Genomic DNA, 15,610 nt, shown 5'->3' with positions numbered 1-15,610 from the left:
GAGGATGACCTCCAGTGAAATGGAGGGATAGGGTGCAAGAGTACGTTAAGGAGAGGGGGGAAAGATCTTCGAGAAACTTTGAGCAGGCAAGGAGGGAGTGTCTGGATAGGGAAAGTTGGAAACTGCCATGGCCATCCCCTGATGGGAGCTGAAAAAATTTAAGAACCACTGCTCTAGAGACAGTAGCCAATCACAGGAACCACAACAGCAGTGCAGCACGTGAACCAGTGAAGAAGATATCAACTCTGTCAGTGACGGAGGCAAGTGCTGTCTGTGACAGGCAGACAAATGTTGCCTGCCCCACCGGGAGTTCGGAGAAGAAGTGAGGAAGTTCAGGTAAGTCAATCATTTGTCATATGGAGGTCAGCTTGATATATTGTTGGTAAAATGTATTAATGAGTGAAACTTGATTATTAACCCGCATGAAGGTGTCCGTACGTGACAGCAGGAACAAGGAAACAGTCTTTGGTGGGAGTGTCTGTGTGCTCTTGTAACTATGTATTAATACCCACAGGATCGTTAGAAGGGGAAATCTACCATTCAAAGATCCAAGACTAATTTGACAAAAAATTTACTATGGTAGAGCAACATATGTAAACCCTCCCACCAAACACCAGACAGCTTGGAGAAATTCTTGAAGCTCAATCCACTGATGGGATTCCTTACGTAAAGTATCCCTGAATACAATTTTTTTTTCTTCAATTAAGGGCCATGTATAGGTACTCAGGAAATGTTGAAGTGTAAATTAAAAAAATAAGTAGCAATTGAAACTCCATTTTCCTTTATTTTGCAGTGCCTTTATGAAGAAGACTAGCGGGCACGTTAAATAGGGGCTATATCGCAACATTAACTGAATAAACTTCGGCCACATTCGCGGCAATAGGTCAAAATTTGGTGTTGCTACGATGGGTTTAAGTGCCTCAAATTTCACTGACAAACCCTCAGCCCTTAGCCTATTAATGTTCATGTTAAGTAGAATAAATTGCTGTTTTCACTTTAAAATAGGGGCTATATCGCTTAAAACATAAACTAAATAAACCGGCCAAATCCGCGGCAATAGGTCAAAATTTGGTGTTGCTGCGATGGGTTTAAGTGCCTAATAAAAAAAACAATATACTTCGGCCAAATCCGCGCTCATAGGCTAATTTAATTTACAAACCCTCAGCCCTCAGCGTATTAATGTTATAGAAGAGCGGTTTGTTTTGGTCCTCCAGCTCAGCCTCGAGCTTGAACTTAACCTATATAAATAAATTATATAATAAATATAAAACGAAAAGTTCAAGTGGCGCCGTTGCAAAGGTAAATAGCCATTCTTAACAAAGAAGTTTGATTGATTGAGGTTTATTGTTGTAAAAAAGGCTTCCTTGACTAAATCAAGGCCTTTATATATATATATATATATATATATATATATATATATATATATATATATATATATCTAGATATTTATATATATATATATATATATGTTTTAGCACTTGTCCCCTACCATTGTATCTTTCATCTTATCTTATCTTCCATATGTATCCTTAGTTGTATTATCACACTCTGTACTGGGGGGCTCCCGTGGTCCCGTGGTAGTCTCTGCCTTGCGCTTCGGCGGGGTGCTTGGAGCGTATGGGTTCGAGACCTATCAGTTACCATGGGGGTGGAAAGGTGGGGTCTTTCCGACACCCTCAGCCCCGTTGTTGGGCCTCCTCCTTGAAAGAATTGGGCATCTCTCTACCAGCCGTCTGGGGGGTTGCGCGGCATGCACCGCCTTCCTCCATTAGGGTATATCCCCAACGAAATACCCCCAAGAAAGAAAAAAAAACACTGTACTGCCTGGGGGTTGGGATGGCATGATCCTCCCTTCTCCTTTGTTGTTTACTTGCAACAATACACCATCAATCAATCAATCAAAAAGTAAAAATTAAGTAAACAAAATCCTTGAGCCATTGTTTTCCCCTCCTTTTTTTTTTATCTAAGCAACCTAATTTCCTTTTTTTTCCACACTTTTTCCTCTGTAGATGTGATAATATTAATTTTGTGACCAGTAGGGAGATTGTACGTAAATACTGTATATGATGAAGTATGGCAACCCTTACTGGACAACCTACGTATTATACGAGAATCAGACGCGTCCACTTTTCCCTGTTTGGTGGACTGGCCGCCTGGGACATATTTCATTGCTTCCTAGACCGTCTTACGGCAAAGTCCTCCTCTTGACTTTCTATTGTAAAGGTAAGAAAGACATTGTATAGTAATCTGTTCCCTGATGAATGATGATGACTGTAGTAGCTGAGATGGTGATGATAGTTCATGGGATGATGTCACGATGAAATGATGTAATAGTGATTAGTGGTGATGGTGACCAGTGTCATAGTAATAGGCTAATTTGTTGGAAAGTTAATCGCTGTATAGGTGTAGGCTTGTGCTGATAGGAAAGTAGTAGTCTGAGTAGTACAGTAAAGTGGTATAGTAATGATGGTGAAAGTAATAGCAAGATGGTAATGTTAAAAAAAATAATGATGATGACGTTCATATAGCAGTAACAGGGAAATAATTATGAAAAAAATTGATGATGCTGAATTGCTGATCTGGTGATGCTGGTGATAGAATTAATAATAATGGTGACAAGTATTATGACTGTGATAGTAGAAGGCATATTTTATTGATAGTGGTGAGTAGTACTTATGATACTACCATACTACTATCTTTCTTTGTCTATCTGCCCCTCTCTTTGTCTGTCTGTCTGTCATTCTGTCTCCTACCTACCCCCTCATTTCTTCGACGTTCTCTCTGTCTGTCTGTCTCTGTGTGTGTCATTATGTCTCTCCCTCTTCTCCTTTCTTCCTTCTTTCGACCCACACCCGCTCTTCATCCTTTGCCCTCACCCTATTCCCTCTCTCCATTTCCCTTCCCGCCCTTCCTGTTTATCTGTCTGTATGTATAGCACCACTCCCCCAGTCCCCACCACCTACTGTACCACCCCTTCTCCCTCCCCCTCTGCCTACCCGTTTAGCCTACATCCACCTCTCTCTCTCTCTCTCTCTCTCTCTCTCTCTCTCTCTCTCTTCAATAAATGACAACAGCACGATATGCTAGTGTTTTTCTTTTCAACCAAAGCTTACTGTTGGAAGCTGAGTAATTATAATTGTTATTATAATTGACTGTCTCTTATAGTAATAGTAATTGTAATTGTAATTGAACTTCACATGAGTAATTGTAATTATAATTGCAATTTAAAGTTTTAATAATGTAATTGTAATTGTAATTAAGATTTTGAATTGTAGCTAATTACTCCAACCCTGCTTAATAAATAATATTTAAAGCAAGATAATATATAATTTTACAAATTGCGACAAGAAGAAATCATCTGATACGTCTGTAAACTATCTGTTGGCCTTATTTCAATATTACTCAAACATTTCGGCAAAAAAAACCCCATTACGTAACGGTTATTTTGATTTTACGGCAAGGCAGTCCACGAAAAATATCATTGCCATGCAGACTCGGTTACAGTCTGCACCAATTGCCTGTTTCCCTTGCCTACAAAAACAATTTAGCACTCGTACACCCATTTCAGTTGTAATATACCATTGTGGGAAGCCCACATGGGTCCCATATTGCACCCATATTCATCCGCCAGACAACATATAAATCTTAAAGGAATTGCCTCCAAGATGATTTTACAATAGTTTTGACAATATATTTCATTGTTGGAGTATTAATGAAAGAAATAGTATATGTGTGGGAAACCCACATAGGTCCCACGGTGTACCCATAAATCATTTGTCTGCCAAGTCACCAATACCCATGGAAATCCCATGTGGGCCCCTTGTGTGTGTGCTGGCTGGGGTCGTGTATTGCATTTACCATTTTCAGGCCCAAAACTGCTGTATCCACACAAATAAAGATATCTGATCAAAGTGAGTGTTGAAACCGTAATTTATGATGTTTTTAATTACAGGGCAGCAGAAACCGGAAAATATAGCTAGTGTGCATTTCTTCTTTTGCCCTGCATCAGTTTGTCTCTCACTAATTAATCTAAGTATATATATACCTACTCGATCACACTATAATTTTCATAGTTTTATTGGACTCCTCTTTGTCTGTTCCTCCTGTCCTATTACTCCTATGCAATTAATTTATCTAATTTGCGTAACCTCGATCTATCCCATATTCCTCAATCTTTGCCTGTTCCTCCTATCCTATTCCTCTCTGCCTATTCCTCCCATGCAATTAATTTTTCTAATTTGCCTAACCTCTATCCCAGATTCCTCGATCTTAGCCTGTTTCTCCTATCCTATTCCTATCTGCCTGTTCCTCCTATCCCATTCCTCTTTACCTATTCCCCTTATTACATATTCTACTACTTTGCATGTCTATTTCTCCTATCCCATTCCTCATTAGCCTATTGTCACTGCCTATATATAGTTGCTCTATCCCATATTCCTCTTTACCTATTTTTCCTATCCCATTCCTTGCCTATTTTTCCTATCCCATTCCTTGCCTGTTTCTCCTATCCCATTCCTTAACTATTTTTCTTATCTCATTCCTTGCCTATTTCTCCTATTCCATTCCTTGCCTATTTTTCTTATCTCATTCCTTGCCTATTTCTCCTATCCCATGCGACCTTGCCTATTTTTCCTATCCCATTCCTTGCCTATTTTTCCTATTTCATTCCTTGCCTATTTCTCCTATCCCATTCCTTACCTATTTTTCCTATCCCATTCCTTACCTATTTTTCCTATCCCATTCCTTGCCTATTTTTCCTATCCCATTCCTTGCCTGTTTCTCCTATCCCATTCCTTGCCTATTTTTCCTATCTCATTCCTTGCCTATTTTTCCTGTCCCATTCCTTGCCTATTTCTCCTATCCTGCTCCTTGCCTATTTCTCCTATCCACCGATGCCAGATTATCGTACTCAGAGCCTCGTATCAACCGGTTTCGGAGCCATAGCTATTGCCAAAAAAACACCAATAATTAACCATTTTAACGATAACTATATATGAAGGCAGTTATTGGGGTCGAGGAGGCAGTTTTTGGGTCTGAAATCGGCAAACATAGGAGGCTGAGTACGACAATCTGGCAACGTTGCTCCTGTCTCATTGCACCGTTGCCAGAGTGTCATACTCAGAGCATAGTATTTACCGGTTTTTGACGCATAACTATTACCAAGAATCATCATAATCTAACTTTTTTAACGATAAGTATAAATTAGTTCCGTTATTGGAGCCCAGAAGACAGTTTTGGGGCAGGAAGTCGAGAAGTATAATCGGCTGAGTACGACAATCTGGCAATGTTGTGCTAAGTACGATAACTTTCCCGCCAAAACCTGCCAGTGTCTCCTTCAGAAAGTACGCGTTGGCCGGGCTCGCTTGGAACCACGGATTTCCTACGCCACGATGGAGACTTTATCATCAGGAGTCATCGCTGTGAGTATGCGCCATGTCCAAGGGAAGGGAGACATGTTGCTGCTGGGTTGAAATACTTGAATAACGATAATAAGGAATGTGTTTATGCCGCCGCCACCTGCACCCTCCTTCCCCTCGCCATGTTTACTGTCACCTTTTTTTCCTGATTGCCAGCGTATCTATAATCATTTTCCGAGCAGAAGCTAAGTCTATGCGTCGGTGTAGTTAGTGTTAGTTACGTGCTCAAGCTGTCATGCCTGGGAGCGCCTCAGAGAATGTTGTGTTGTGGTGGTGGTTCCTGGCCCAACAAGTTCCTTCCTGTAGCTTCTGGGTGACAGTTGTGTGATTATGGCGTCATTACAGATACTCATTCAAAGCTGGATGTTGAGTCTAAGTACGCAGTAACATCACTTGGTCTCATGCCCATGACCTTGATTCTAAAGGTCTCATGCCCATGACCTTGATTCTTAAGAATTTTCCACCATCTAGCCAAAACTTGTCATTGTATTACTGAATATGTTTGAGCTGTTATCTCTCACCCAACTTTACCAGCTATGTAAATCTTTTCACTTTTAAATCCAAACTGGAACACATCTTGACTCACTCTCCCATTGCTGCCTATGACTGAACTCAAAAGGAAAGTATCAAAACCGAGATACCTCTTTATCCAAAATAAAGCTCTTCTTCTTTTTGTTCTTCTTGGGTGTTTTATAGGGCTAGTTAGGCTGTGGGGCCACAGCCTCTACCTAGAGCCCCGTCAATGGTAGTTGGTATCAAGTGTTGTTTTTTGTTTGTCGTTCTGTCAGCAGAGTGGGGTTAGATCCTGTTGAGTTGCCCTGACTTTTGAAGGAAGGTTTGCATGCACTTGAGGGCTTGGAATGCCGTGTTGGGGCTGAGGGTGTCGCTGCCCAGCAGGTCCTCTTGGGTTGGCCTGTAAATGCAGAGTCTGGTTAGGGATGCCTTGAGGTTGGTGCGGAGGGAGTGGAATCTTGGGCAGAGGAGGAGGATGTGTTCTGGTGTGTCGGGTTGTGTGGGGCACTATGGGCAGTGTGGGTCCTGGACTATGTTCAGTCTGTGGAGGTGAGCATTGAGGTGGGTGTGGCCAATCCTCAGGCGGGTGATGGCTGTATTGAGGGGACGACTGGGGGAGTAGGTTCGCCAGTGCTGGGCGGGGGAGTGTCTATCGTCCAAAGGTAAGCTGTCTGAGGTCTGCCGTTAGTCTGGTGGTCCAGTGTCTGTTGGAGGACTGTCGGAGGTGGGTCAGTAGGTCGCTGTGGTCTGGTGGTCTGTCTATTGGCTGGGGATGTGAGTGTGCCAGGTTGGCCGCTGGGTCCACCACGGTGTTGCCCACGATGCCTATATGGGAAGGGACCCACTGAAGATGGACCCGTCTGCTGTGGTCAGCTGTGCCAGGAGGGAGTGGATGGTAAAGCATATTGAGTGGTGTGTGTGAGGTCTGTGAGTTGAGAGGAGTTGGAGGGAAGTGAGGGAGTCTGTAAAGAGGGAGACAGGCTGGTGTGGGGGAATTGTTGTTGCTGCTGTGAGGCCTTCCTTGATGGCAAAGAGCTCTGTCCCCAGGATGGTGGTGTGGGGTTGGAGTTTCCAGTTGGTGGAGGTGTGTAGGGCTGGGAGGTATATGGCTGCACTGGTGGAGGGAGGGGAGGGGATATGGGAACCGTCTCTGAAAATGAAAAAGGTATGCCAGTATTTTGTGGAGAGGAGGGACAGGAAGAGCTCTCATCTAGCCTCTCATTCCTTATTTTCTTTTGCAGAAGCAGCGGTTAGCAGGCTTCTCTTTTTCTCTTTATTTTTCCCTTGATTTGCCTCCTATACTTTAAAAAACATGACTAGCTCTCTAAAACTGTTTAGTACCTAGTATACTAAAATTGAATATATTTGCAGGACATAATTGAGGGTGGGCATCCTGATAAACCAGTTGTGCAGATTTTGGTGAGTATGAAATATGTCTATTTATCTATCTGTCTCTATCCCTCTATCTATATATATTATACAGTACCCTCCTGAGTTTCGTGCTTGGTTTGTTCTGCAGGTATAGCGCCAAACTTGCGGATTGCAAAACTCGGGGCACAGGTAACTCGATTTATGCGAGTTTGGTTTATGTATTTTTTAAATAACGTGGGGTCCAAAATCCAAATAAATGTTTAAATTACACTTTTTTTTCACTTATACGCAATATTTTATGGAGTGGCCTCCAGATGTCTCATGCAACTGGACTCACATGGCGCCACGGCCACACAGCTGAGCTCAGTTCTTCCTGCGCGCCACTTGAACAACAATACAGTACCCACACTGCCACGCTACTCAACAACAACAACACTCTCGCTCTGTGAAAATGCCTTTAACTGCTGGTATCACACTGGGCTTTTTCCCTCCAACTGCGTTGGCAATAGGGGCGACCGGCAACTCCAACTTTTCCGGTTGTGCGTCACACATGGCCAAGGTTGGTTGTCTGTATTCACAATGCAAATAAAGCAGTCACCCTGTATTGATTAAATAGTAAACAAAGCAGCTCTGCCAATCTACTTTACGAGTTCCTTGGTTGGCCATTTTCCACTGCTCCTCACTCCTCAGCCCACTGCCATCATCTGTTTGATTACATACAGCCGTGCAGTTGCTCGTACACCCAACCGTTTTCCATCTGTATGGACAACTGGCAACTCGCACCCAGTTGGGTGCACGGGCAACCGTGGTTGACAATAGCCCCAATGGTTGAAGGAAAACGGCCAGTGTGACACCGCCTTACGGAATTGCATGTGACGATGACGGTAGATAGACGTGACCTGTACATGTCAAAGCAGCACGAAAGTCGGGATGGTAAGAATTTAGAATTGAGCACGAAACTCGAGGATCGCGAAACTCAGATAGCACGAAACTCGGGAGGGTACTGTACGTAGTTTCTGAATGTATAAGTGCATGACCCTTCATTTGCCAAATATTTCCATGCATCCAAAGTTAGCTATAATACAATGTACACCGGTTCTCGGAAAAAATGGCACAGGAAGAAATACCACATTTTTCAGCATAGGAAAAAATGGCACAGTAGAATCAGCTAAAATGTGTTAAAATTTAATTTCTTTACATTTTCCATTTAATAATATTACATTTCAAAACATTTCCATTTAAAAAATTTACATTTAAAAACAGAGCAGAGGTTTTTCATTCGTGCCTGTAGATTCTTGTAAACACTTTTCTGGCGTTTCTTGGGAGGCTCACCACGAGATTCTTGCAGCATCTGAGTAGCTACAACACCATGGTCAGCTTGGATCCATTGGATAGCACGCCATATCGTTGGGTGACTGTGACCAACCAACCTAGCAGAATAATGATCGTAAATCATTTGATTCGTGTAATAACTAACTAAAGACCTACCTAAGCTAAATATGAGAGAGAGAGAACGACTGACAATATGTAAGTAAATAATTAGACAACAACTGACCATATGAATACATTATTTTCAAGTCTGCAGTGGAGAGAGAGATTTAGATTCCGGAAGTGAAATTTGAAAAGTTCAGTTTAACTAAGAAGAAGATGGAAAGGAGAGGAAGAGGAGGATGGCAAAATATTTGAAACCTGTAATTACTGAAAATCATGCTATAACAAGCAAATATTTCTGTGTGCCATTTTTCCTATGCTGAAAAATGTGTCATGCTTTCCTGTGCCATTTTTTCCTACATTCATGTACACCTGTCCCCCCGTATTCATGGGTTCAGTATTTGTGGATTTGCACTTTCGCATATTTCCCCGCCAGATGCACTAAGGCGGCTGCTAAGGAATTTTCACGGTACCACTCGGAATGTTCGTGGTTCGCCTGTGGATGATTCGCCCGTTCCTGTGTATACAGTAATCCTTCACCATATCGCGGTTCACTTATCGCGATCTCGCTGTACTGTAGATTTTTAAATTGTATCGTATCGCAGATTTTTCGCTATATCGCGGGATTTTGCGGTAAAATAAGCATTTTCTAGCCTAAAAAATGAATACGATATAAATCAACGTAAGTAGGAACTCACTTAAATAAGCGCCTATGTCACCCACCTATTTTTTTATTTTTCCGTCGCAGTCTATTGCGCAGTTAGCTTTTTCCCTGGTTCATTCCTCCCTCCACTGCTCTTTCTTCTCCCTCTCTGTCCCCGTATTTTTCTCCTTCCTTCTCATTTCTTTCTTCTTTTCCTTTCACCTCCCTCCCAGTCTTTCTCTTTTAATCCCTTTCTCTCACCCTCTTTCCTCACCTTTACCTGACCCTCCCTACCTCTCTTTTAATCTCTTTCCCTCCCTCTCACACCCTTTCTCTCACCCTCTTTCCTCACCTGTACCTGACCCTCCCTACCTCTCTTTTAATCTTTTTCCCTCCCACTCACACCCTTTCTCTCCCCCTCTTTCCTCACCCTTACCTGTCCCTCCCTACCTCTCTTTTAATCTCTCTCCCTCCCACTCACACCCTTTCTCTCCCCCTCTTTCCTCACCTTTACCTGACCCTCCCTACCTCTCTCTTTTAATCTCTTTCCCTCCCACTCACACCCTTTCTCTCCCCCTCTTTCCTCACCTTTACTTGACCCTCCCTACCTCTCTTTTTTTTCCCTTCCCATTTCCTCCACTCATTTCCCTTGTTTCCTCCTTTCTCACACCCTCTTATCTTTTGTCTTATCTCTCACTCTATCACTTTTCCTCCCTTTCTCCTTCCCCATTAGATTATATGAACACACACACACACACACACACACACACACACACAGAAGGGGAAATGGGAAGGGTGTGTGGAGGGAGGGGCAGAAGTGAGTCAGGTCATGTCCTAACCAAAGCCCTGACCTGACTCCCTTCTGCCACTCCCTCCCCACACCCTTCTCATCTCCCTTTCTGTATGTGTGTGTGTGTGTGTGTTTACCTGGTTGTAAACACACACACACACACACACACACACACACACACACACAGAAGGTAAAATGGGAAGGGAGGGGAGGAAGTGAGGGTCAGTTCATGTCCTGAGTGAAGTCCTGACCTGCTATGACTCTCTCTCAGGACCTCACCTGACACTCTTTCAGGACCTGACATGACTCTCCCCACTGTCCCTCCCTCCCCACACCCTTGTTTTCATCCTCTTTATCTCTCCCTAGCTGTTTCCTCCACTACTTTTCCTTGTTTTCCCTTCTTACATCCTCTATTGGTATTTTTTTCATGACTCACTCGGTCCCTCTCCTCCCTTTCCCCTTCCGTATTTACCTAATTGTGATATAAAAGAAGTGAGCTACGCTCATGCTGTCCTTTCTCTGAGTATTCTTCTGCCCCGCCAAACTAATTCCTGCGTGAAGTTCGTCTTTATGAAGCAAATGTCGAAAGTCAGAAAGAATTATAGTATCATTTATTGGGACCGCTTCGTAACAACGATATGTCGTAGGAAATGTTTATAAGAGTGTGGGAAAGGTCAATAGGAGTGTGGGAAATATTTTTAAGAGTGTGGAGAGGGTTTATAAAGCCTTAAAATATATATGAATAATAAAAAAAAATATAAGGTCGCTACTTTGTGGATTTTCGCTCATTGCGGGGGGTTCTGGAACCTAACCCCCATGATAGACGAGGGATTACTGTTTATGTTTATATTCATAAAGACATGAAATATCATAAGTAGCATTCATTCAGCAGCTATATATACTATAAACTGCACTGTTATTAACATAAACATCATACATATATGTAGTCATTAAAATTCAGGAGTGGATTTTTTATTAGATAAATATATAAATATAAATAAAATAAAAAGATTTTTTCATTTAAAGTTGGATTTTTTAAAAATATATATTATACCAATAAATATATATTTTTGAATGTATACCTTTATATTCTTTATGCACTACTATACATTTCAGCGGCGGACAAACGCTGTTTTTCGCAAATATCTCCTAAACGATTCGTTGGATCAGTATGATATTTCAGTACACTACCTTTAACACCCGGACCTAATTTATGGCTGATATACCATATTGCAATGTGTGTTATGTGAGGAGTTTACTGACTGATATTAAGCCTAATCCAGTCATCATATCTAAGGTGTTATACAGAATCGGACGAGTGTGGGGTACTCGTCTAACCCCTCCACCAACGCCCCGAACAACCCCCAGACCACTCCTTCCCTACCCCAATATCGCAGCATCCCCCTCCTCGTTTCCCTCTGCACCCCCCTACTCACACCATCCCCCTTCCCCAGCCCGAGGCTATGACTCAAGCAGAGGCAAGGTATAACTCATTGACTGCCGAGGCGCATCCAGGTGTTGTACAGTAATTATCAACGTGAAATACGTCTTGCCTCCATGGAATTGTACCATGCTCTTAGTTAATAATCATATCTATACATATACACCTACATAACATTCTAATATATAATACAGTGATGGGAGAAATAGGGAGGGACATAAGAATGATGAGGGAGGCGAGGAGCTAGGGGGAGAAGAGGAAGGACAATGAGAGCGAGAAGGGGGTTTGTGTTATTTTCCACGAGTAAACTCCTCACATAACACATATAGTATCGTGGTATGTTAGCCATAAATTAGGTCCGGATGTTAACTGTAGTGTGCTGAAATGTCATACTGATCCAACGATTCGTTTAGGAGATATTTGCGAAAAACAGCGTTTGTCCGCCGCTGAAATGTATAGTAGTTTGAAATTCATGCAGGAATATTCTTGCATCTAATATATTACATAATCTTATCTAACCTGGTAACATGTTTGAGCCAGTCCTAGGACTGATCCTGGTGTAGCCTACCAGCCACTGGCCAGCATTGTACCATAACTATCTAGTCTTTAACAATCTAATGTGAGCTGATCATGTTCGGGACATGTCCTGACTGTGCCATTGTTTAGTAGTTTGGTTCTTCGCCACTCAGTAATAGCTCAAATGTCAGAGAGTAAAGATATCATGACCACAAGACAATGTATCTGGCAGAAAAAGTGATCCAGTGTGGCAGTAGTTTGAAAGAATATCTTTAGGATCTGAGAAAGGATGGAGAGCTAAGTGCAAACATTGCAAACTTGAGTTACAGGGTCAAGTAGCAAGAATGAAATTGCAGACATAATTGGCTGCAGCTTGAAATGAAAGTATTAGAGAAGAATGCTGGCTATTCCTGTATGTTAATAACTAAATGTATTTGCAAAATTAGTACAGTGATTCTCTAAAAAAAATTGAGGTAAATATTTCTTTGGCTGCTGCATCCTATTTTTTTTTTCTCAATATTTTACAAGTTTATTTGAATGTTTGGAGGCCTCATTTGTTGTGCAAATGAATGATAACTATTATATTAAGATTTCAGTTGATTAAAAATGATCAAGTCAAATACCTTGTAATTGGAGGACTACCTATACTACAGTGTGCACACCACCTCTTAGGACATAGTCCGACCCCCCACTCAAATTTTGTGCTACATAGTGAGGTACAGTAGGCTATAGTCACCTATTGAACTCACCCAAGCTTCCCAACAACATCCCCAATGGCCACATGCAGGAGGCCACCAGTTCTGCTGCCAGGCAGCAAAAAGTACATGGGCAGCAACTCCCTCGCCCTTGCCAGCCTACTGGCCAAGGGAAGGGAGCTCTGGGTACACAGGGGTGGTGTCTGTTTCATGAAGGCAGGCACATGTTATTCCAGTATTTAAGAAGGGAGACAAATCTTCAATGGAGAACTATAGGCCGATTAGTTTGACGTCAGTTATAGGTAAAATGATTGAGTCAATAATAGCTGATAGTATTAGGGACCATATTAAGACATAATTTAATTCATGATTCACAGCATGGATTTATTAAAGGAAAGTCGTGCCTCACTAATCTTTTATCCTTTTACATTAGAGTATACAAGCCAGCTGACAATGATGAGAGCTATGATGTAGTTTATCTTGATTTTAGTAAGACCTTCGATAAGGTACCTCACCAGAGATTGTTAAATAAAGTTAGGGCTCATGGGATAAGAAGGAAGGTAATTGATTGGATTAAGGCATGGATTAGCAACAGGAAACAGAGGGTTACCATTAACGGTAAAAAATCCGAATGCGGTAATGTTACCAGTGGGGTTCCTCAAGGTTCAGTTTTAGGCCTGCTTTTATTCATTATCTACATCAGTGACATAGACAATGGGATAACTAGTGACAGGTAAATTTGCAGATGACACCAAAATAGGACGCACTATTGGGACAGGGAAGGGTGCTAGAGCACTGCAGGAGGATCTCAACAAACTGTCAGCTTGGTCAGAGAAAAGGCAGATGAATTTTAACATCACCAAGTGTAGCGTACTTAGTGTAGGAACACGCAGCCCATTACAGGGTATAGTTTAGACTTCACAGCGATAGGCAGGTCTGAGTGTGAAAGGGATTTGGGAGTATTAGTGAACTATGACCTAAAACTAAGGAAGCAATATATTGGTGCAAGGAATAGGGATAACAGGGTATTAAGCTTTATTAACAGGACGGTAACCAACAGGAGTGCAGAGGTCATCCTCAGACTCTATCTAGCGTTAGTTAGGCCACATTTAGATTATGCTGTCCAGTTTTGGTGCCCACACTACAGAAGGGACATCAACTTGCTAGAATCAGTTCAGAGGAGGATGACCAAGATGATTCAGGGGCTGAGGAACCTCCCATATCAAAATTGGCTGAAACATCTAAACTTACATTCACTAGAAGGACGAAGAGTGCGGGGAGATCGGATAGAAGTATTCAAATGGGTCAAGGGTTACAACAAAGGCGATATAAGTAAAGTACTGAGAATTAGCCAGCAGGATAGAACACGCAGTAATGGATTCAAATTAGAAAAGTATAGATTTAGGAGAGATATAGGCAAGCATTGGTTTAGTAATTGGGTGGTGGGGGAATGGAATAGACTCAGCAATCACATAGTTAGTGTAGGGACGATAGTTTGTTTTAAAAGTAGACTGGACAGCTACATGGACGAGGATGACGGGGGGCAGTGAGGTGTGGGTGCAGTAAGGAGACAGGGTACTGGAGCGTATGCCCGTACCGAAGGTAAACGAGGATCAAGCCTCCACCTGTAACCCCTGAAACTACACCTCACCCATCGTGAGAAGTGGGGGGACTCTGGAGCTGCCCTGTGTAGGCCACCCGGCCTCTTGCAGTTTCCCTATGTTCTTATGTTCTTATCACACTTCATGCCACAATGACTCACTATGGACCTATTGCGAAGAAGATGGGGCCAAACATAAATAAAAAAAGTAGTAAAATTATTTTTGGCTAAATTTGGAAGCTTTATGATAGCACCTTATACACACGGAAAAGTCAAGTTGTTAATTGTCATTGAGACATTGCAATTACTATTAAGATATGAATTGTAAAGAATTTCATTTACAATGTTATTTTGTCAATTTTGTACCTGCAGTCAATGAAGCGGATCCCCAGTGGTGCTCAGGAGCGCTGGCGTCTCCTGCTCTCAGATGGACAATGGTCGAGCAGTTTTGCCATGTTGGCCACACAGCTGAACTCTAAGGTGGACACTGGGGAGATTAAAAACAACTGCATCATCTCCTTGGACCGATATGTTTGCAACACTGTCCAGGAAAACAAAAAGGTTTGATTTTATCATTTGCAGTTTGTTATGGTATTTCAGAATAATGTAACAGAAGGAAACTCAGTAATGAAAAACTATAAGGAAAAAGGATTATTATTCTTTTGCCATTGCATGTGTGGGAAAAAGAAAACTAAACTACTCAGACTTTGGTGTGTGTGTGTGTGTGTTTGTGTTATTTTTCTACTGGTCTACAGTACTCTCTTCAACACATTCTGGTATACATTTCTCAGCTCGTTTATGCCAGCCCTTCCTGCTCTTTTCAGTATTTTATGATACCTCTGTAGAACCACTCAGATTAAATATTATTTTGGTTTCAGGTGTTGATCATCCTTGACCTTTCTGTAGTCAAGACTGGGGAAGAGGTAGGGCAGAAACTGGGGAGTCCAGTCACTTATGATCCCAACAAAAATGCAGGTCAGCAACAGCAGCAGCCTGCACAAAAGCAGCTGTATAAGCCACCAGTACCTAAAGTCACACCTAGTGCAGGACCCACAGGTATTTCCAATGAGATGTACAGTGTGAGGAATATTGATATATGTGTAGTTGTTTTTAGAGTATAGTTTTTGTTGTCTTTGTTCTCCTTGCTTTACTGTCTCTTATTTTTCATACCAATGTCTGGTCACTGAGGGCAC

At 42.0% G+C, this 15,610-nt stretch overlaps 1 protein-coding gene across 3 annotated transcripts in view; it reads left to right on the top strand.

The window, feature by feature from the left end:
* The first annotated feature begins 2,110 nt into the window (after positions 1-2,110).
* Positions 2,111-15,610, top strand: part of LOC126997370 (replication protein A 70 kDa DNA-binding subunit-like) — a 49,562-nt gene continuing 36,062 nt past the window's right edge. The window contains exons 1-5 of one of the 3 annotated variants that reach the window (XM_050858434.1): positions 2,111-2,223; positions 5,340-5,420; positions 7,302-7,349; positions 14,790-14,978; positions 15,296-15,473. In XM_050858434.1, the coding sequence (XP_050714391.1) occupies positions 5,391-5,420; positions 7,302-7,349; positions 14,790-14,978; positions 15,296-15,473 (445 nt within the window). In that variant the 5' untranslated portion in view covers positions 2,111-2,223; positions 5,340-5,390. Of the gene's footprint in view, positions 2,224-5,310; positions 5,421-7,301; positions 7,350-14,789; positions 14,979-15,295; positions 15,474-15,610 lie in introns of those variants that run through there. The other 2 variants (XM_050858432.1, XM_050858433.1) reach the window with 2 other exon arrangements.

The sequence above is a fragment of the Eriocheir sinensis genome, chromosome 12 (genome assembly GCF_024679095.1).
Source record: "Eriocheir sinensis breed Jianghai 21 chromosome 12, ASM2467909v1, whole genome shotgun sequence".
Classification (NCBI taxonomy): Eukaryota; Metazoa; Arthropoda; class Malacostraca; order Decapoda; family Varunidae; genus Eriocheir; species Eriocheir sinensis.
This window is presented reverse-complemented; position numbering and strand designations above follow the sequence as displayed.